The sequence below is a fragment of the Dermacentor silvarum genome, chromosome 6 (assembly GCF_013339745.2).
Source record: "Dermacentor silvarum isolate Dsil-2018 chromosome 6, BIME_Dsil_1.4, whole genome shotgun sequence".
Classification (NCBI taxonomy): Eukaryota; Metazoa; Arthropoda; class Arachnida; order Ixodida; family Ixodidae; genus Dermacentor; species Dermacentor silvarum.
The window spans coordinates 159035891-159057635 of record NC_051159.1 but is presented as its reverse complement, the minus strand read 5'-3'; the positions used below and the strand labels follow the sequence as shown (position 1 = coordinate 159057635).

The 21745-nt window shown below is 41.8% G+C and overlaps 1 protein-coding gene across 4 annotated transcripts in view; it reads right to left on the bottom strand.

The window, feature by feature from the left end:
• The window catches only part of LOC119456305 (acyl-CoA-binding domain-containing protein 5), a 28845-nt gene extending 7254 nt beyond the window's left edge, over positions 1 to 21591 (bottom strand). The window contains exons 1-9 of one of the 4 annotated variants that reach the window (XM_037717999.2): positions 21376 to 21591; positions 20308 to 20437; positions 17484 to 17556; positions 17142 to 17180; positions 10655 to 10811; positions 9045 to 9122; positions 8197 to 8273; positions 4321 to 4594; positions 1014 to 1237 (exon numbers count right to left, since the gene is read on the bottom strand). In XM_037717999.2, coding sequence (XP_037573927.1) covers positions 1014 to 1237; positions 4321 to 4594; positions 8197 to 8273; positions 9045 to 9122; positions 10655 to 10811; positions 17142 to 17180; positions 17484 to 17556; positions 20308 to 20437; positions 21376 to 21436 — 1113 coding nt within the window. In that variant the 5' untranslated portion in view covers positions 21437 to 21591. The remainder of the gene's footprint in view (positions 1 to 1013; positions 1238 to 4320; positions 4595 to 8196; positions 8274 to 9044; positions 9123 to 10654; positions 10812 to 17141; positions 17181 to 17483; positions 17557 to 20307; positions 20438 to 21375) is intronic. The other 3 variants (XM_049669712.1, XM_049669711.1, XM_049669713.1) reach the window with 3 other exon arrangements.
• Positions 21592 to 21745: the final 154 nt, after the last annotated feature.

The window sequence follows — 21745 nt, the reverse complement described above, 5'->3', positions numbered from 1 at the left end:
TCCAATGTTCACAAAATCAGGCATCAATTAAGAACTTGAACTTCATCAATCAGCATACGAACTCAAAATCAAACTCCTATGCCGACTAATTCAACATAAAAATGGGGTGCCTGATGCCTGAATGCCAATACAGGTGAACCCACTTATAACAATACCAGTTTTAGCAATATATCGGGTATAACAACGAGCAGCCGTGGCAGCGTGAACTTTTGTGTGTGTTCTATGATAAAAAGATTCTGTGGAGATTTAGCACTAAATGCGAGAGAAATGCATTAGCATTACGTCACACCTCTCTGAGCTCCTGGATCTATGATTAAACAGCATTCACCACACAGCAAAGTGTCGTTCAGGAGCTCACTCGACACACGTCCTGCCTCGTCGAGGAGTGAAGTGCAGTTGACGGTGGTCTTCCGTTCCCTCTCTACCTCCACCACGTGACCGGCTTCCCACACTTACACATATATACACACATATACTTACACACATATACATAATGCTAACGCATTAATAAACCTTTTAGTACAATGTTCCCACGCCATGTTATCGGCTAAACAATTACCATATAGACTCATGTAAGGGCTGCACTTTTTTTTTTACCATTTTGACGAGGTGCGGCCCTTACAAGGGACCAAACCTATTGATCAAAATGGTACAGGCCCAGCCGGCGACTTGTGCACACCACGGATGTACCATCGCATCAGAGGTCAACATGCAGCTCTCGCCATCTAGTAGCAGCGCACAAAAGTAGTCAGCCTGCAAAAATTCACCAATGCGCATGCACCGCATCGGGGCACCCAACGCGATTGCTTCTCCATTGGGAAGTCTTGTTTCCAAATTTTGGCCTGCCAAGTTGGGCGTGCAGCCCTTACACGGGTGCAGCCCTAACACGACTCTGTACAGTAAATCTGGCTACTGGGTGAATCCCTGCGTGGCTATCAAGGTTTGCAATACTAACCCTATCATTTCCACGAAAAACTAAGTGGAGGGGAGGGGCCCACCACCTGGTGACCTACCTTGGCATGCTGCAGTAAAGTCTCGAGTACCTCGAGGCGCGCCACCACCTCGTCCATGGTTTGTTGCAGCCGTAGCACGGCCACTGCGAGCTGCTCACTCACTTCCAGGGCGAGCTGGGGCCGGCCACCACTGCCACCACCACCGCCCATGCCACCTGTCGCACCAGGCAGTCGCCCAGCTGACCGTGAAGGCCACGCAGGCCCTTCGGCTCCCCCATCTGCTTCTGTAAGTGCGGGCAATGACCCTCAAGCCACGACAACACAAGGACAGGAAGCCAGGGTGTCGAACCGAAAATTTTTTGGGTTCGGTTTGGGCTTCTGCATATGTTCCAGTTCGAACCAGTTCATAAGGTTTCATAACAATTTGGAATTAGGGAGAATAAAAAAATTTTGAAAACAATGTTTTTCAGCCTTACCAACAATTTTATTTGAGCAAAAGATTGTTTATTTCTACTAAGGTGACTGTATGGGCATGCTGTTAAGACATGAAAGAACTTTATGCGCACTAGACGACAGAGAAAAGGCTAAGACACAGACACACTTCTCTGTACTCGTCTAGTGCGCATAAAGTTCTTTTATTTCTACCCTTAAGTGACTACGAACGGATTTATCGCTGGTGTCTTGATATTATGCAAGAAATTAAATACACTGTCACTGGAAGTATGCAAGCATACTGCAATTTGTTTTCGAAGGCCATAGTGCCCAAAGCGTTTCATTTAGTTGCACCTGAAAGCTGCCTTGCACCTGCGTGCACTTCGCTCGTTAAGTTGAGGGACCAGTGAATGACTGATACATTAAGATTTGGCAACAACACAGAGGCCTATGTGACAGTTGTTGCCCCTACAAAGAATGTTCAGTTCTGTACAGCCTGCAACCATGTTCTAATGACACATTCATGCAAGTTCCGTTACTTCAGAAGGCTGAAACTTGGACGCTGTCACATATTTTTCCATATTCTGAATTAGCGCACCTATCCCGTTATGGATTTTTGTGCCATTTTGTACTTAGCTGTATGGCTGATACAGATCAATTATTTTATGGCCATGGCACTGCACCCAAAAAGCTGCTACCGAAGTTGTTTTTCCTAGTTGTCTCATTTCTGGGAGTTACATCAAAGTAGACTGTATGCCTCATATTATTCCAAGTACCTGTATCAAGTAGAACAAACTTACGCCACACTACACAAAAATGTTTATTTCTTAATCATGTATGCATACACTGGGCTTCTGTGTATGCTAGAAGGGCTTGTTTGTTCACTAAGCACATATGATGCTTTTTTTTTTTTACTTCTATTTCGACAAAATACTTTTTGTGCTGGCTAGCAAAGCCTGAGATAGGGTTATAGGTATAAATAAGGAATAAGGATCACATTAACATTGTTATTATGCCTGGCAACCCCTTTCTTTCAGTCGATAAAGATGACGAGGATCTTGTATCCACAGTGAATAAAATAGTGAATAATATTTATGATAAAGAACAATTAATGTATCCTATGAAGTTTTTCAATAAAAAGAGGTCATTTATGCACAATTTTCTTACAAATTAGAAAGTTAGTGGTAGGAACAACTAAACAACAGAGACAATTAGTATTCCTCTGTAAACAAGATAAAGGTTGGGTAAGCAGCCTCAATAGGAAACAGCGGCAGTTTCATCTTATGATAGGCCAGAAATTTCTAACAGAAATCTGTTCACTTAGATATCACCAAGCAAAGCACGCAAAAGGATTGCAATGCAAGAAATTGACTGTCATTGCAGGACAGACCCCAAATAATGTTGAATGTTTCTACCTCAAATGAATTTAATGCTGAATGTGTAGTTTTTTTAATGCCTGCATCCATCATGAAAGATCCAGTTTTTATCTGTACCAAATATATTTATTAGCAATGCGTGCCTCTTAGAAAGCAGCACCGAAACCCTTCCCCTTTACTTGTCTAAAAGATATACCATGCACACTTGAATACATCAGCCTAAGGAAAAAATAATTGACCATCCGGGTAGAAAATACTAAATTTGCATTTAGTATTTTAGTGACAATTATTTTTTGTTAGGCTGATTGCCACTAAAATACTAAATTTGCCATGATAAAGCTAAATGGACCTCCATGACGTTTGGTGTGGCACTTTGTTGTAAGCATTTTCTTTTAAGAAATTCCAAAATATAAAAACTGTTTGAGGACCTCCATTAGGTTTTCCTCACATAAAGGCCCAGCGTACTTTACGAAGTACACCATTGTAGCTCTTTAAAAAATAAAATAATGAAATTTACCCAATGGAGTTGCAGTGTGAAAATGTCACTGGGTACCGAAAATTATTCCAATCTGGCAGATAGATTTTACTGGGGCCTTAAAATAGTTTAAAACATAACATGAAGTTGAACATAATTGTTTTTGTCCCTTTGCTGCAGTAAGATGTGCAAGTAAGGTGCCTGCATTTTTCAGGGCATAAAAGGCAGCTTTGGTTTTGCAAAAATTAACAACACAAAGGATGTCAGAACCGAGTTGAGGTTATTTGAAGATATTTTAGTCTTGTTTGTAGCATGGGAATCGCTTGCCAACTATGGGAGGCTTGGAGCCTTAGTCCAATATTTCCCCTCCGACGTGCCCTAGCAGAGTCCACAGGGCCTTCTGAAGTGTTTGTCGAACTGGTTCGGAACTGTTCCTTCAATAAGTTCTGCTTCAGGTTCAGTTTCAAAATGTAGGATAAGTTATGGTTTGGTTCAGTTCCAGTCCAGTTGAAAATAACAGTTCAGCTCTGGTTTTCAGTTCAGTTATGGTTAGACACACTGTAGCATGCTTGGCCAGAATAATGTAAGGAGTATTTTTAACCAATTCTATTCCATTCTTATCATCCAGCACTCCAGACCAACAAGTTTTGGCAGCAACAAAGCCAACAGGCTGCCCAAAAACAAGAGTGAAGTTTGAAAAGAGGTAATGGTGGGCTAGTGTTTATGTAATTAGTGTTCTTCTATGTCTCAAAAAGTACGCTGCCTTTCAAATGTGAAAAGGAAGCGTATCGAAACAGGATCATTCCACTACTTGAGCCCAGGTGGCATATTATGTAAAGATTGTTAAAATTTTTCATTCTTGCTCTTCGTCATTGCTTAGAATAATGCCGTGCCTTTTTTTCAATCAGTATCGGCCCCTCGCTGCAATGGGTGATATGAAATGAATAGAATAGAGAAAAGAAAAACATCCTTCCAGATGTGATCGCAGAAATCTACAAGCTGGCAGAACTGCAGTGCAAAGAAAGATTGCGCATCCACCTTATGACCGCAGGTGGCAGTGTTATTGCAATTAAATGTCACTCGCCTCTACGACGATGCGATCGGGGCAGGCGTCCAGCCCCAGGCCCAGATCTGGGTAGTGGTGCACCCCTGTGAGGGTTGTCGTCGCCGCCTCCCCGCACAAAGGCCAGCTCCCCGTTGGGTTGTTTGGACCCATCCGGGTAGAAGGCCCAAAGTTGACTCTTGCTGTCTTGCACCAAGACCCGGTCTGAGCCGTTCATGAGGGCCTCGTTCACTGCAGTGGCCACCATGCCAGAGGCCTCTCGTTCACGAGGCTCGGGTGATCCGCTCTCATCCTCCTGGTTTCATACACGTGAACTTTTGTTATAGATACATGCTGCAGGCCTTGGTCAGGCGCCAGCAGGAGTGCAGAAGTAAAAAACATATACTATTATAATGCATGTTAACCCTCTGATGGACACTACAAAAGAATGAATTGCATTGTGGCTAAAGCATTACTAGTGTGTACATGATGAGGGGTTGCTCACAAAGAGTCAAATTAGAAAGCTGAGAAACATTTTGAATAAGAGAAAAAGTGAGACTTATATGTCTCATTATCTCAGCTCTTCAAGCAAATCTACAACAGTGTGGCTACATGGTTTGCAGAAGTCCTTGCAGAAAAAGAAAATCCAACAGTCTTTGAGAACTTCTGATTAGGACTAAAGCAAATATGTTTGACAGCTTCAAAACAAAATAGTATCTTCAATGGCATCACCTACAATGCATGAGGGGTGAGAAATAGCTATTTCTTTTAGCTGCAGATTGTAGTTGTAAACCTTATTATATCTAGACAGGGAGGCCACTTTCTTGTGTGAAGAAAGAGAGGGACAATTCAGTGCTGCTCTCATAGACAAGCTAGACAAATGAGAATACTTTGAAAAAATGAAGTAGGCATTATGATATTGTAGTGCTTAAATGCCACTCGTGAGAATTTGAATGCTTAGGTCTGGTACACCAGGTGCATCGCCCTAGCTTTGAATAGACAAATGTTTTTAAAAAGAGACCAATTTCTCTCTCTCTCTCTCTCTCTCTTTTTTTTTTTAAACAACTTAATTGTACAGCTTACACAATAGTGAAATACACAATTATTGTTAAGGACTACAGGAGAACCCTATTGATATGATTTTGTTTGTTACGTTTTCCAGGCACTTACACTGTGAAGCACCAGTCCCGTTTAGTTTTCGTAGGGTCATATGTATTAGCTTTCCATTTATTACGTTCTCTTCCCCTTCAACAACGACAACGGCACACCACCAACACAGCATTGTCATTGGCGGCGCCAATGTTGACCGTCACATGCCGCCAATAAAAATGATCACTTCACAGAAACTGCCGTGCAGCGCAGATAGATTGCGACTGATATGTTCAGATCATTGCAGGTCCCCTGATCTCAATACACCTCTTAAAGTCAGAAGCTAAAAGAAGGTGGATGCAGGCACAAAGGGACACTCAACGTTTGTCGATGCTGTCTCATGACCTTCGATAGCCTGCACAGTTACTTCAATATACAAAACTGTGTGGAAACTAAAAAAAGGGCTGCGAGTGCTCGAAAAGAGGCTGTTATTATCAAAGATTTGATCTAAGCATAGTTGCTAACTATGCTTCACTGCTGCGGAAATTGTTGGAGGCCATGAAAACCAAAGAGGCAAGCTCATCAAAGGTGTCCGCCTTCTGCAAGACAATGTCCCAGTTCACAACTCGCTTGTTGCCCAGATGGAAACACACTGCTCCTGGTTTGAAATTTCACCGCATCCCCCTTACTCACCCAACCTCGCAATATCGTACTTCCACCTGATTTCCAACAATGAAGTCACTTTTGAAGGGCAAGCATTTTCCAGATAATGAGACTTAATTCAAAGTCACAAAGTGGATTTTTGACCAGCCTGTCGACTTCTACAAGCAAAGTAATTAAAGTTCACTAAAAGATGGGAGCAGAGTTCGTATCTAGGTGGCATCTTTATAGAGAAAGACTAATAACTGTGCCAAGTTCCTGCAGCTCTCAATCCAGCAGGAAGTGCGTCAGGGGAAACCTTTATTGAACCCCCTCCCTATGTTACGGCACAGGGATATTCTGCCACACGAAACTAAGCTTTTATTGTACCATTTTTTATTTTACTCGCATTTTAATTACCGCAAATTAGTTTGTGGTACCTCGACCCAAATTAACCTCCAAAAATTAGCAGTTCTTGAGGAACGAGTCCTTCGCATTGTCTACAATGTGCACAAGAGGCATTCAACCCTGACAATTAAATTTAGTTCATGAAATTGGAAGCAGCTTTTATTCTATACAATTACGAATTATCATGCACCTACAGAATCATGAAATCAAAAATCGACTTCATGAAAAATTTAAATACTAATCTAGTTTCGCCACAATGCAACTGTATGAATCTCCATGTCCGCATCGTCACAAATAACACTGGGCGTTATCAGTTGTACTAACAGGCTACGGTTGGTTACCAGTTAATTAGGTACCAATTGCATACGATTCTGAACAAATTACCGTAAAAACCACAATATAGGTCGACTCCCAATACCTTAATTCTAAAAAAATAATAACAGTATAAACGGTAAAAAATGACCGGTAAGACAAGACAGGAGTCGACTTTTTGGCGCATTTAAAAAAACAAATAGTTCAGCATATATTCCGGTTACTCACAGGGGGCAGTCGGTTACACCCCACTTACACCGGTCAATATTTTCAAGTACTCCCGGACGAACTTCATTACAAGTTTATTTACACATATACAAATAACCATATGAATATGAAGGTCTCACTTTGCAAGCATTCTGTTGTTGCTCATTTTGCCTTCAAAAATTATTTAAAATTTAATCGCATTCTCGTGTCTTACGTCCCATAACCACCATCTGATTATGAGGCATGCCGTAGTGGGTAATACCAGCTTAATTTCGACCACCTGGGGTTCTTTAACATGCACTCAATGGACGGCACACAGACGTTTTTGCATTTCGCCCCCAATTAAATGCAGCCGCCACGGCCGAGATTTGATCCCGCGAACTCATGCTTACCAGCGCAATGCCAAAGCCACTAAGCAACCATGGCGGGTGTTGAGAAATTCTTCAGATAATGATCGATGGTAAGAAATTCCATTTCTTTAACATTTTGCGAGGTTGACATTTCCCAGCATCTTGGACGAGCGGCACTGCATCCTCGTATTTTTCACAATGTTAAATTGCCGCTCGCACTCTGCATTGCTCTGTGGTATCAACAAATTACCCAGCGTCAGTTCGGCTGAGCACTACATTCAAAATACTTGAAGATACTTTTTGCGCTAGCGCTCCTTGCTTTTAAACCCATGACTGGTCGACCGTAGGCCTACACAATGCCAGAGCAGCTGACACCGAGGAGAACGATGGAGAGTCTAGTGTTGCTAGTTGCGGAAGGCGGCTTTTGCTGGCTAGCTTAATGAGACTAACACCACTAGGGCACCCAAAAACCCCGTCAGCGTAAGAAGCGGCTCTGCGGTTAACGAAATAGCGCATGTACAGGGTTTCCCTACTACGTACTTTCTTAACAATGTTTTGCGCGATGAACTTCCAACTGGATTATTTACGTATTTTATTTTTATTTATATACATCATACTGCAGGCCGTGTGGCCTGCAGTATGATGCAAATGATGGATATGATGATAGATTAGATTGGGTTGGATTTTTTTTGCCAATGTGGCCTGACAAAGCACTGGACGCGGGAACGGGACACAACAGCAATTTCCGGGAGATTTTCCTGTCAACCGTACAACCGGAAGAAATGATACACATCTGGGAGTCTCCAGGGTAATCCGGGAGACTTGGCAGGTATGTTACAATGTTTAGAGATGGTAATGAATAATTAGGATTAAACAAGAAATAAGTTAAAATTAGTGCTAGGACAATACTTACATCTCCCATGTGGTCATAGGTGTCTGAAAATTCATCCTCGTCGCTCTCGAAATCAGATCCATGGCCATTCATTCCTCCTGTTTGAGAATACAGCAGTGGAATACAAAACACTTTTTCAAATATGAACGCATCATGTTCAAGACACAAAAGAAAGCACGCAGCTCAAAAACCCTATGAGATCAAAGCAGAACACAGTGTGGTGTAAACACCAAGGACCCCATTGAAAGGTGGCCTGCCTAAATATAAAATAAGAGCAGTTTATGATATTAAGTTATGCAGCTACTTTATCGTTGAGGCCCAAGTACTTTCGTCTAAGCACTATTCTCATGTGTTTCGTGCGTTGTGTGCTTTCATATAATACTGCTTCTGCCTTACCCCTGCCACTGTAATGGTGTCACTGTTAAGTTTGGAAAGTCCCATTTAGCATTAGCTCAAGGCAATCTTGTTATGACTCTCTCAGATAAACCAATAAAGAAAAAGAAAAGGAGAGAAAGAAAGAAAAAGAGGCATGTTACTATGTATAGGAATAGTATCAGCGGTGTTAACATTAACTTGTGGAAAACGCATGCAGTGCTGAGCTGCGATGTCTTGGCACATCACCAAACTGCCCAGAAGAATGTATGACAGTATGATATCAATTTAATTGAGATACACAGACCTAAAAAATCACTGGTGTTTCCCTTAAGGACAGTTCAGGGTGAAAGCTACACATACTACTACCTGTACTTTTACTGTTGCCCTTATAACAAGTGCACTTCACCAGAGCACAGAACGAATAATAAGGCCAAGCAACCGAACAACCGAATTGCTGAGTTTCATTCCTCAATAACCAGGTATAAGATTTTTACCTGCTGCCTTGCGTTCTGGTTTCTCATCACTCTGTTTTTTGTCTGCCTTAGAGTACAATGGCTGCTTCTGTTCTGGAGCTAGGAATAAAAAAAAAACATACAAAGTCATTAGTACAGCTTTTGTGTGCATGATAGGTCACCACAAAAACAAGCATTAGAGCCTACACACAAGCAAAGAAAAGAGGGGCTTAGGATGACACTAGCAAAAACAAGACCTGCACAAAAATGCCTTAATTCAGATAAGAAACCAGCAGCTTAAAGTGAGTGCTCTTAAAAAGAAAACACAGACACAAAATGTAATACTTCTCCCCACTTTGCAGATTTCCACAGAACTGCTTTGCTATATTTCAGTGTTCCTGTACTTCAAATTGTCAATTAATTCCACCTCACTCTGCTATCTGCTGAACTCCATGTTAGCTCAGTTACTAGAAACGTGTTAGTCCCGGGTTCAATCCCTGGACCAGGACGACCTTTTCTTAAACTACAAAGCTTTCTTTCTGAGTAACTCGTACGGGTTACTCAGACAATTTAATGAGAAAATGTAAAAATGTTCTTGTCATGTAAAACTGCTCTTGTCATGTAAAACTGTTCTTGCCATTCCATTGCCACAAATGTGCCGATACCCCTTTCCAGCTTGTTTCACATAGTGTTTCCATTGTTGGAGTGCTGTAGGCATAGTTGCAGGGAATAGGCAGCATATACTGCATTAAGGCAATAAATTGATTTTCTTTTTCTTCCATGAAGAACTCCATGATGGAAAAAGTACATTCCACCTTGTACTGGCACAAGGAGCTGACACGACAAAAATGTCAATGTACCAACTTGCTAAACTGTCTGCATTCAACTCCATCTGAAAAAGTTAAATGAATGAAAATCGCATTGCTTTCATGGCTTCCTTTTTCTTTCCCTAAACTTGCTGCACTCACCACATCTTTTTTTATAACTGCTGTTAACATGCACAACAAAGCTTAGATTTAAAGCTTGCGACTTTTAGTAGCACCCTTAATCTTGAGTCTTAAATGTAGCTGAACTCGAATTCTGAATAGGATGTAAAATTTCTCGTTCAAGTTGTACCACGGCACAATACACAAAGAACAAAGCACAGACCACTTCATTTATTAGACACAGCTAAATTTCGAATTACACTCAAGGGAACACTGGATCTACATCAAATAAAATATTCCCAAAATATAAAAGCAGCCTTGTGGGTTTATCCACCAAAACAGCTTTATAGAGCCAATAAATTAATGAAAGCACAGAAGGACAGCAAATCGCTGGTTTTACAGTTATTTATATTTTTAAAATTTAAATTACAGGGTTTAGCATCCCAAAGTTGCACAGTAGGCTATGAGGGATGCTGTAGTGAAGGGTTACCGATTAATTTTGACCAGCTGGAGTTCTTTAACATACACCCCTGGCATAATACACGAACATTGCAGCATTCCGCCCCTATTGAAATCTGGGTGCCGTGGCTGGGAATCAAACCTGGGACCTCATGCTAAACAAATGCTATTGCCACTGAGCCATCATAGTGAGTATTAAACTAAACACCTGTAGCGGCTACACAGCTGACAAAGCTATAAGGCTTTCCTGATTTAGTGTGTGCTTACCTTCAATTGTCTCTATGTCATCTTCAGAATCCCGATTACCATTAACTTTGGCCTGTGGCAATACAGCAGCCATCTGAGGTGGCACGGAGTCAAACAAGGGGCCAAGAAGGTCCACAAACTTGGCTACGTGGTCAGTGTATGACATTGCTTCGACAATCTGAAAGGAGGAATAATAAAATTAATGAGGCAACAGCAGCAGCAGTGCAAAAGTCGAAGGAAGAGGCAAAGAAAGATTCGCCTTAAAATTGCACCACTCTCTTCTTTTTTTTTGGTCTACGCGTCTTAATGCTTGGAGCATTAGGTGGCGTGGATGATACAAGGAACGTTGCCTTTTTCTTTTGTGTGGCATGAGACTCCCATACAAAGCTGTACCATGCAGTCTTCTGCGGCACATTCAAAGCAGCTGGCTAGTGGTGGTCTTAAGATCAAATCCTAAAGCGTGGTCGAATTACTTTATTTTCAGCCTGAAGCTCATTCTGATTAAGTTAAATGGCTTTTAATGCCTACTACATGATTTTGCGCCATGGAGGAGCAAATACAGCTGTCATAGCAAAAATGGATGCTTGACGCTGCACACTTTTCAGTGCCTCTTTAAGTGATAATGCTTGCCTTTTTACAGCCTCTGATTGTCATAGCAGCTGCTTTTTAACACGATAGCGTTAAGGGCCCCTTGTCGCAGAAATCCGGCGTCGATGTGGGCGCGCCGGCGTTGGTGGCCTGAGAACATCATCTCGAACCACCCCGACCTCGCAGGCTTATCGTGTGGCGCAAGGCGTCAGTGAACAAAAATTGAATTTCTCAAAGTAACATCCGTCTGAAAATCGTAAAGTACGACTTAACCACAACTTCCCGACATGATAGCATTGGATTGTAATTTGAATGTACGAGAAAAGATAATTCTGTTATGAGGAAACTCAAACACAAACCCCTTTTCCAGAATTTCTACCATAAAACAGCAGTGCACCCAGGTAGATTACTTGTTAAAACACCATCCAGATGGCGCTCGTGTCCTCGATAGGTCAAACTGGGATTTAGCCTGCCTAATGCGTTTTAGACACGTGCGTGCCTCAGGGCAACAGCAAACAATAAAGTAATAAAAGAGGTCCTAGTGCCTTCACATTTTGATATAGGACAGCTTATGTTGCTCCTGTAAAAATGTCTTCCCAGCAATGCATTTGTTTAGAAGTGAAGCTGACTTTAAGGGGATCGGTGTAAGCTTGGTCTTTGTAAGCTGGCTTTCCCACGTTGTGTGCTGCAGTGAAGCCTACTGATAAAAATGCGATGCGAACGGGGCCCGATAATGCTATCGCGTTCCACTCTTAAAGGCGAAGCTTAAGTGTCCTCCAATTTTTTTTGGTCAGTTTAACTAATTTAACCACATCAGGAAAAAGACTTAATAAGCAACAGCATGGCAGTAGTTCAATAAAGAAAACCCCAAAATTCTGATGCCCATATTCCTTTAAAGGATACTAAAGAGAAAAATGATTTCGCCTGCATCAGTTAAATTTTTCTTCTAAAATGCCAAAAATGGCACTCTGGCCGCGAGAAGAGGCTTGGTAAGCCAGAAAACGCGCAAAAACTAAAGACAGGTGGCAACACTGCCTTGGAAGTTCCCGCAGTAGCGCGCTGTGAAGTCGTGGATTTTGGCGGCATCTGCTATGGCCTAGTTGTTTATCAGCAAAAATGGACTACATTCTGCGATATAGAAAGGTGAAGCATTGAATATGGCAAGTTTGGGGAACTTTCACCGAGCCAATGCGGCCAACATCCAAGAAAATACTTCGAAATCTGTGTCGCCACACTGACGTGCCAGCACTGGGGTGTCAGTGTGAAATTCAAAAATAGAACTTTGACATTTATTTTATCTTCTAATAATCAACCTATTATCACAAAATTAATGAAAATTGAGTGCTCAAACAATATATGATTAGTTTAAATTGCTTTAACGTTTCTCTTTGGTGTCCCTTTAAGGCGTGCATACTATCCAAGCATACACAAGCTTGCTTTCACAAATGAACTTGCTCAAGTTTCCATTCTAACAACTTATATCGTCATAAAAGATCCTACCACTGCACTGCCTTATAGTACACAGAAACTGCCCTAAAAGAGTGTAGTGTGCCCAACCCCATCAAATTTCATTATTAACTAAGAATAATTAGAAATGTGCTAAAGATATGCTATAATAATTTATATTTCACTATATATACAGTCGACTTCCATTAAGTCGCCCCTGACAGGTCCGACGAAACTGACTGAATTATCCGGCGGGTCAAATTGAAGAAGATACAAAAAAAAAAAAAACGCCACAACACACCGCGCCAACTTGCTATGTGTCTGAAGTAGAAAACTAATGTAAATATGACTTAAAGCTTCTAACCAAAGTATAAATCTAAACCACACCCAATTTTTTAGAATGGCAGCCAGTTTCCTAAAGTCAGCTTTGCCACACAGTTCTTAGTGAGCTTCACTGCAAAGTCAGTTTTATTTTCATATACCATTTCACCGCACAGGAAACTTTCGAGCCAATTTTCTTGGAAAAAAAAAAGGCGGCCATTAGAATCGGGTAAATACTGTAATCAGACATTGTAAGCTACCGTTATTGCTTGAAAATCGTCCAAGGGTGGGCCAGAAATAGGCATTTTTGATGGGAGGTGACGTGTGTTCAACACTTTCACTGTCTCCTAAGCTCTACCAAGACAGAGGCTGCCACTATATTGTTGGGGTCACCGTACGGGTCAGGCGCACGTGCGCAGACTGGTCAAGTACGAATTATCTGGCGAATGCCAATTTTAGGATCAAAATAACGAACGTTTGGGCCCACAGAAATGTGTGGGCACCGGCCAGGACCTTTGGTCGAGATCATATTACCCAGAAAATCGAATCAGCCGGAGTCAAATTAAATAGGGGTGTGCAAATATTCGAAACTTTCGAATAATAAATCGAATAGTCGCTATTCGAAACTACGAAGATTTTTAGAATACCGACGTACGTTTCTCTTTGGTGTCCCTTTAAGGCAGGCATGCTATCCAAGCATTCACAAGCTTAGTTTCACAAATCAACTTGCTCAAGATTCCATTCTAACAGCTTATATCATCATAAAAGATCCTGCCACTGCATACTTTGGCAGCACCAAGCGACGCTATCAATATTTCAGGATGTCAACAGCGCCCAATTAAACATACAATTGGAGCAAAAGTGTGGTAAATTTTAACTTCCGCGAGCACAGTATAGACATAAAACATGAGAACTTAGTGGAGTAGGCTACGTCGCTTAGGCAGCCGTACTTTACAGGCTATACAGCAATCATTTGTACACTCTGAAGAGTCATGTGCATGCGAAGAAACTGCTTGTTTGCTCCTAATGCTCAATTTGTGCTTTTATTAATGAACAACACTAACATACTATGTAATGATAGAAACTTGCTAACTTTAAGAATACGTGGATGTGAATGTCGTTTTATATTAATTGTGATGTCTGTTCATTAATCAAAAACTATTCAATATTCGATTGGCTTCAGGGACTATTCAATTTGTATTTGATTCACTCTTGAAAATCACTATTTGCACACCCATAGAATTTACAGAGCCTACTGTGTTAGTACCATTATCTGCCATAAGCAAATTCTTGCAGCTAAACAACCTAAACGCCACTACGTGTAGCGGGAAATCTGCTACAATGTCAACACTGTTTATCTATTCGATCACATTGTACATGTTCACTTGGTGTAAGTGACCGAAACCTACAGGCTACTAAAACGGTAATGAAGTTTTACTGCACTTAGCTGCAAACACAATGTTTTTTTTTGTTTATTTTCTGAATGCACTGCCTAGTGATGTTAAGAATTAATTTCTGTAAAGATTCCCTTCGAATTGAATGACAAAGGATGAAGTATATGACAGGATTCAAGGAATACAGTCATGCAGGATGTAAAATCAGTGAATAGCATCCTGTACGACCTATAAGAGAAGCAGAAAGTCAGAACGCTTTTTAAAAAATAAGCAGCATGCCAAGCATGCATCAAGAAACACTTATAAGAGGACGAGTGCCCACTGGCATCAGCCAAGTAACTTCAGGACAAGAAAGCATAGAGAGGCAGGAATGGAACATAATGAGTGTGTTCCACCCAACCATTTGGAATGCCAGAATTATCTACCATCACAGCAGGTGTGGTGGTGGGACAGCAAAGCAACAGATGTCTTTTCAGCCACCAAAGGATGCAAGCATCCAATGGGCCATATGATGCATCTATGCCACTTGTCTTTGTAAAGGCTGATGGTGCAATGTAATATTAATATAATACATTCTGGGGTTTTACACGCCAAAACCATGATTTGCTTATGAGGCACACCTTAATGGGGATTCCAGGTTAATTGTGACCACCTGGGGTTCTTTAACGTGCACCTAAACCTAAGCACACGAGCGTTCTCGCATTTCACCGGCTGATGGTGTACAATGTACAACCAACTCAGTAAGAAAAGACTTGCACAGTTGTCACTGATGCCACAGACCAAAATTACAGCACAGATGTGCTTACACAGTGACACTTTCTAGGCTTCTCTATTTGAGCTTTTTGTACTTTGCAATGCAAGATAACCGAATTTGAGGACTGGTTTCCGTAGTTGTTTTAATGGGTTCCTGTCACAGTTTGGTTCTTGCTGTGGTACACAGTGGTCAAACAAGAGGATTAAAAGTGGGTGAGGTAGTTCAAGTTCATTATGATGGCAGCACAAAGGGGATGGACACAGAGGGACTTATCATGTGTGCTTCCCTTTTTCTGCATGTTTTTTTTTTTTTTTGCAATGTTATCACAATGAACTCGAACAAAGGATGTCTCTGAAACCAACATTTCGACAAGGGCATTTGCCTTCATCAGGGCAAAAAGATTTCGACTTCCTTCACACTGCTGGTAACCAGCAGCACAACACATCCCCTGCCTCCTCATTAACACAAAAAAACCCTCCTCCCACTTCTACCATTTCAACTTCCCTCGTCCACTGGAGGTGGGGCCGAGTTAGCTACACATAAACATTGCCAAGGAACATGGTTGTTGATCTGATAAACAATGATAAACAATCCCCTTGTCAGAATGTTGGCACCAGCGACATTACTTGTTCAACCACTGTTCATACAAGTCTCCATCGTCCTGTGTACCTCTGCCTTGTTTAGTTCTTGTCACTTGAAGTTGTAATAATGCAATTTTGTGTATATACCAAACATGCATGCCTCAATGAACTTTAGTTGAAAGTCGCATTCTATATTTCTATTTGCACTGTGGTTTTCTCTGTGGGCAAAAAGATTACAACGAATTATGAACAAGAATAAACCTGCACATTATTGATATATGAGGGCCACTTTGTCTCAGGGTGGTGGCGAGGAGCGCAGCTGGACAAAATTTGTCACCACGCTTCATGGCAACAGTGGCTTCAAGGCACCTTATCATAACTTTCATTATAGAAGCTAATAGAAAGAAAGTGGTAACCTCAACATATACCATAGAAGTATTGCAGATGAAAGCAAAAATAAGAAGAAATGCGTAAATATACAACAGGTGACTCAAAAGTGGCGAAGCCGAAGAAGATAAAAGATCACCAGCAATGCCGTGCTGGTACAGTAAAAGAAATTATCAGTAACAGCAGTTTATCTTTAGCTTGACTGATCATACGCATATGCTGCATGAGTTGGAAAGGTGTGTGTAGTGTTGTATATCCTACTGTGTATTTATGGCTCCATGAAGATGAACCTGTGAAACTACATATTGCTGAGCTGGAGAGCAGACTCCTCTTTAAGTGTTTCTTGCAGCACAGTTCCCAGCAAGAGGCTCGTTGATGCACTCAGCCAGCGATCACTGAAAGCCCCGAAAGATGGCCATGCGCAAGGAAATGAGGCTCACAGAGTTTGCACCGGACATCAAGTGTGCACATGAGTGTAGAGGGCCCATAGCTGTATTCGAACATGCAAAATGCAAAACAAAACATGCAAATGCAAAACATGCACAGTGGGGATCAAGAGGAAATAACATAAGCTTTGAGATGCAAAGATGGAACAAGGTTAGTTCTGTACTTCCTTCTGGTTGTCCAGGCCATAGTGCACCATGCTATAAGAATTAGCCAATAGCACTTTGAAAGCACATGGTAAAGAAATGTTAGTAAAAGTAATACAGTATTTCAAAGAACATGTTTCTGGCATCGTTTCAAAGTTTTTGTTTCTTTAAATTAATTGGCTTGCAAAACAGGAACAAGCACAAAAAAGCCCACGATAAACACGGGTCTGGTAACGTCGTGTGTTTCTATATTCCTTTTTGTCCATCATCCTGTTGGGCTACAAGCCTTTACTCAGTACAAACGTAAATGTTTCAACACCTCATTTTAAGCCTAAACCTCTGAATGCAGCAAACGTCAGTCTCTGAATGCACAGAACCGCAATGCTTCTTCCGTCTCTTAGACTTTTAAGGTTTAACATTTAATGTTCCCAAAGTGCGCAATCATACCTGCTCCTCTGTGGCATTTTCTTGACACTTTTTAACAACCTGAAAATAAAATAAAAAAGCAAACAAAACCAAAATAATAGAGTACAAGAGAAATGAAATTGCAGACAGTAACACAAGGGATGCATGCAAGGCTCAAGGGATTTTCGAAAGACAGAAAACAACAAAACTAAATCAAGGAGCAAAACAAAAGGGTGCATGCAAGAACTGAGGAGAGTGCAGGGATGCATTGCACAACACTGAGGCACTGAAATGAAACTGCTAAGCAGCAAGGCATGTATGAATGGTGCACACAGTAATATGACTGCTCCAAATACTGGCAGTCCTGCATCGAGTGAGCAATACCTTGACAAGTTCGTCTACATATTTCTCCATAGCCTCTTGTTTTGACATGTCGCCAAGCTTCATCCAAGCATCCCTGCAAGTGGCGAAGCAGAAAGTCACACGTGTTTTAGGAAATGCCTCAACATGTACGGCATTGTATTGGGTGTCCAAATCAAAATTTTAAAAAATAAAAAACCATCTGAGCAGTAAAACCAGTTGTACATTGTTAGCAAACTCCTGTAGAAGCCTTGAATATTTTTTTTATTTATAGAGCAATTAGCACTAGCTAATTAATTAACTTTGTGTCCATGATATCAATACAATATTTGCAAGCCCATTTGAAAACATCCCTTTCAGTTGTTTGTGATGGGTTACCAGTCATGCTCTTTCTCACCACACTTATAAAAAAAACACCTCACAAAACTACAAAACAAAAAAGTACTCGTGTGCCACAGCAGCTGTGCTTTTACATGCAGAAAAAATTAATACTGTATTTAATCGAATATAGGTCGACCTTCTTTTTTCCGGAAATGTTACCCATAATTAGCTATCGACCTATATTCGTGATCAAATCCAGTAAAAGTGCCGAGCTAATGGAATTAAAGTGTGGAACAGGGCCGCCGGCTCCGTACTCGCCGAGTACGCGAGCGCTCACTGAGACAAACTCCAAAACCACGTCAGCCGGTGCAGCACACGCGCGCCACATTCTACACAACCTTGGGGCATAAACCGTCGTGCTGTCAGGGCCGAAGCGGTATCTTCCTGTAGAAACACACAACTGTGTTTCTGGTTAAAGAAACACTTATTTATTGGTTGTTTCCCTCTAAGTCACCATTTTGCGATCATTTCTACGTGACAGTTCACATTTTCTGTTGCGCGGCTTTGCGACGATGTCACGTCGGCAGAGCTACACCGCTGACTTCAAGTATCAAGTGGTCCTTTTTTGCTGAGAACTCCAATAATTGCGCCCCTCGGCACGAGTTCGACATGAATGAAAAGCTGATTAGGGGTTGGAGGAAGCAGCGGGACCAATGTTTTGCGTGCAACAGACAGCATTGTGCTTTTCGCGGCCCAGAAATCGGGAGGCGTGACACTCTCGAGAAAGAACTGAGGAAAAAGCATGTGGAAGAGGAGCGTGCAAAGGGTCTTCAGGTGTCCTGCGAGGACAGTCAGACGGAAGCCCGGCAGTTGGTGCAACGAGATGGGATCAGCCGGTCAACGCTTAAAGCGAGTCGGGGCTGGGTCCAAAAGTTAATGCGGCGCAACGAACTCTCCCTTCTGATGAGGACAACTTTCCTGGCAGTTCTAATGGGGATGTGGCTTGTGGCAGCGACTAGCGAGGGGCCAAACGAAGCTTGATGTAAATAAAGGTGTGTCATGTTCCAATTTTTCCGTTTCTCAAAATATATGGATTGACCTATATTCGAATAATTTTTGTTTATTTCTCGGAGAGCACAATATGTCGTCCTATATTCGTGCTCGACCTATTTTCGAGCAAATACAGTATACACAAGATAGTGTCTTGGAAACAACAGGAAGTGGTCTTCAAATGTGCTCTGCAAACCCTGCATTGACATTGTGGCCATAAAGTTGGATGATTAGAAAGTTTGGTAATTCATCACTGCTAATTAGCTATTATGAACACAAATATACTAGGTAGCTAAACCGATACAGTTGCTTTCATCTCAACAAAAGGGTTTGCTTTCTCTTTTCAAAACATGGTCTGTGTTCGGTGGGACACGCAACCCCATACAGGACCTGAATCAAGTTCTGTACAAGAAGTTGCGTAAACATCAAACAAAATTGCACTTTAATTTATTTGTTTTCATTCTCATATGCACACGTAGCTTTGATTTAATTAGTTCGCAAATGGGCAGCATGAACAAGACACTTATTTCACAAACAGTCAGAAACACAGGGCAAACAGTTGTATGCTTTTAAGTGAATATGGGCTTGTTAAACATGTCAAGTTCCTTATAATTTTTTTTCCCCTTGGTTGTCATGTCTTCTTTTTACCTTGTTGGCATTCAAGCTTCTGTAATCCAGAAAAAGGAAATGGCAATTTGATTAACATTCATGCATCCTTTTGCATGGGTAAACCATGCTTATCAAAGCTTGCAATGAGAGGACTATTTACTAGTTGGCCACAGCCCACTTGGCGACCTTCAGTGGAAGACTGAATAAACTTGATGGGAATAGACTCGTACCGAGAGATATAGGCCTACTGGGTTTTAAAGTTGCCAGTCATTTTGTAGGCGCAAGAAAGGCTATATACAATAGAACCTCATTGAAGCTTACAACGTTTTCTTGGCTCTTATGCTCTGAAGCACACAATCCCATTTAAATTCCAAAGGGTCACATCTATTAGCTTCTCATATGTTACGTTTCTCTTCCCGGTTTTGCATCCAAAAAATGGTGATGATGTACCATTGGCACCGCATTGTGGTAGTGCCTGCGTTGACTGCCTTATGTCACTTCGCAGAACCTACAGTGTGCCGCAAAACGATTGCCGCCATCATGTTGAAATTATTATCGGTCGCTGATCTCAACACTGCTCACAAAGGCGAAAGCAAAAGGGAGGTGGTTGAAGGAAGAAGGGGTCCCCCACACCCCCATTTGCAGATGCTGTCTCTTGACCATACAGTAATGTGGTGATAGTGAAAATTATTTACATCACAACAAAGTACCTCATGTGCACTTATGTGCCTTTAGCCCACATCAGAGTCTTAGAAAGGATATGAAAAATAATCTATAAATAAATAACTTCCTCGACCTTGCTGAAAGCAGTGATAACTTTGTATACAAATGCAATTCACTGTTTGTAAAAGAAAACACAGCTCAATACCATTTTGCATTGCCTACGATGTCCCAGAACCTCGGCTTGGGTACTTTGCATTCTGCTACGGATCCTAGTGTTGCTTGCTTGTAGTAGGCATAGAACTTCAGCTGAAGTTCATGTGAAGGCTGAAATGATCCTGCGTAGAACGAGATTGCACAGTCCAGTGAGTCATAGAGGTCATGCAATGAATGGCTATTACAAAAACATACAATTTGGAAAATCTGTAGAGCTGTGATATACAATTCCCGCAGCGGCTGTCCAGTCACTCGAATGTCGCTAAACGCGGAAATAAGCAAAGCACACAAAGAGCGCGACGTTCTATACAACACGGAACATATCCTAGCCTGCCTTAATTACACGTACGAAACCTAGACATTCGAGCTGTCTCGTGCGCACTATAGTCTTGCGTAGCCCGCCAGATTAATGGAATTTCCTGCATCAAAAGAATGAAATGTCGCAAGCGTGTCATTAAACGCCGAGCGATTGTTCTCCCCGGGACCTCCTTTCTTCTGCGGCTAATAAGCGTCTTCTACGGCTAATAAGCGGCACACTATTTCTTTGGAAAAGCTGTCATTACTTCGGGCGTATCGAAGTCAGACAGGCAAAACGAAGGCAGGGCCCATATTTTTGGTCTAGTTACCGAAAAGTATCGCATCAACACTAATGCAGTCTTCGTTGTTTATCCAGCCATCCGAATGGTATTCATTATGAAACTTGAACGGCCGTGAAGAGGACATAAAGATAGCAACGCAAACGAAGGTGCCCGATGCGGTGCAAGGACAGTGATTTGCGCGATAGAGAGCTTCAAGGAAACCGGCTCCAAACTAGTGACGCCACGGATACATTTGACGATTTTCCTCGTTCCAACACACACATCTTCACAGCCAGCTGTAGCATGCTGTAAGCTCGTAACCTGCACGTTGAATGCAAAAGTCTTCCGCAGCACGAACGGACTGCTTTCAGTGTACGCACGGCTTCTTTCAGCAGTTCCTTTGCTATTGGTTTAGTTTTGCTCAATGCCTCAACGACAGGTTCTAAATGGGTTACTCGCGAGAGACCATCGTATTTACTTGCCGTTCTTTGGTAGACCACGGATCACCTCGACAGCCGCGTTGAATCTTTCTTCCGTTGTCATAGTGGTAAACGGAAGCTACAAGATGCAAAACAATCGCGCATGAGGAATGTTTACATGCAGCCAGGCGCACCAGTTGCCTTGAATTCGCTCACTACGTTAGCGACTTGCTTGTCAAATTGCCTCTTGGAGATTTCCTTTCCTCTCCTCTGGCCGATCGTTGCGCCAGCTGGTGCGCTGTATGTGATGCTGGTGATACGGAAGAGCAGTATTTTCATGTTGCAATAAACTAGTGAAATTTGCTATAATAATTTTTACTAAATGTGCATAACTTATGATTTGATATGTTTCTGTGGCAGCGTAAGGTTGTAT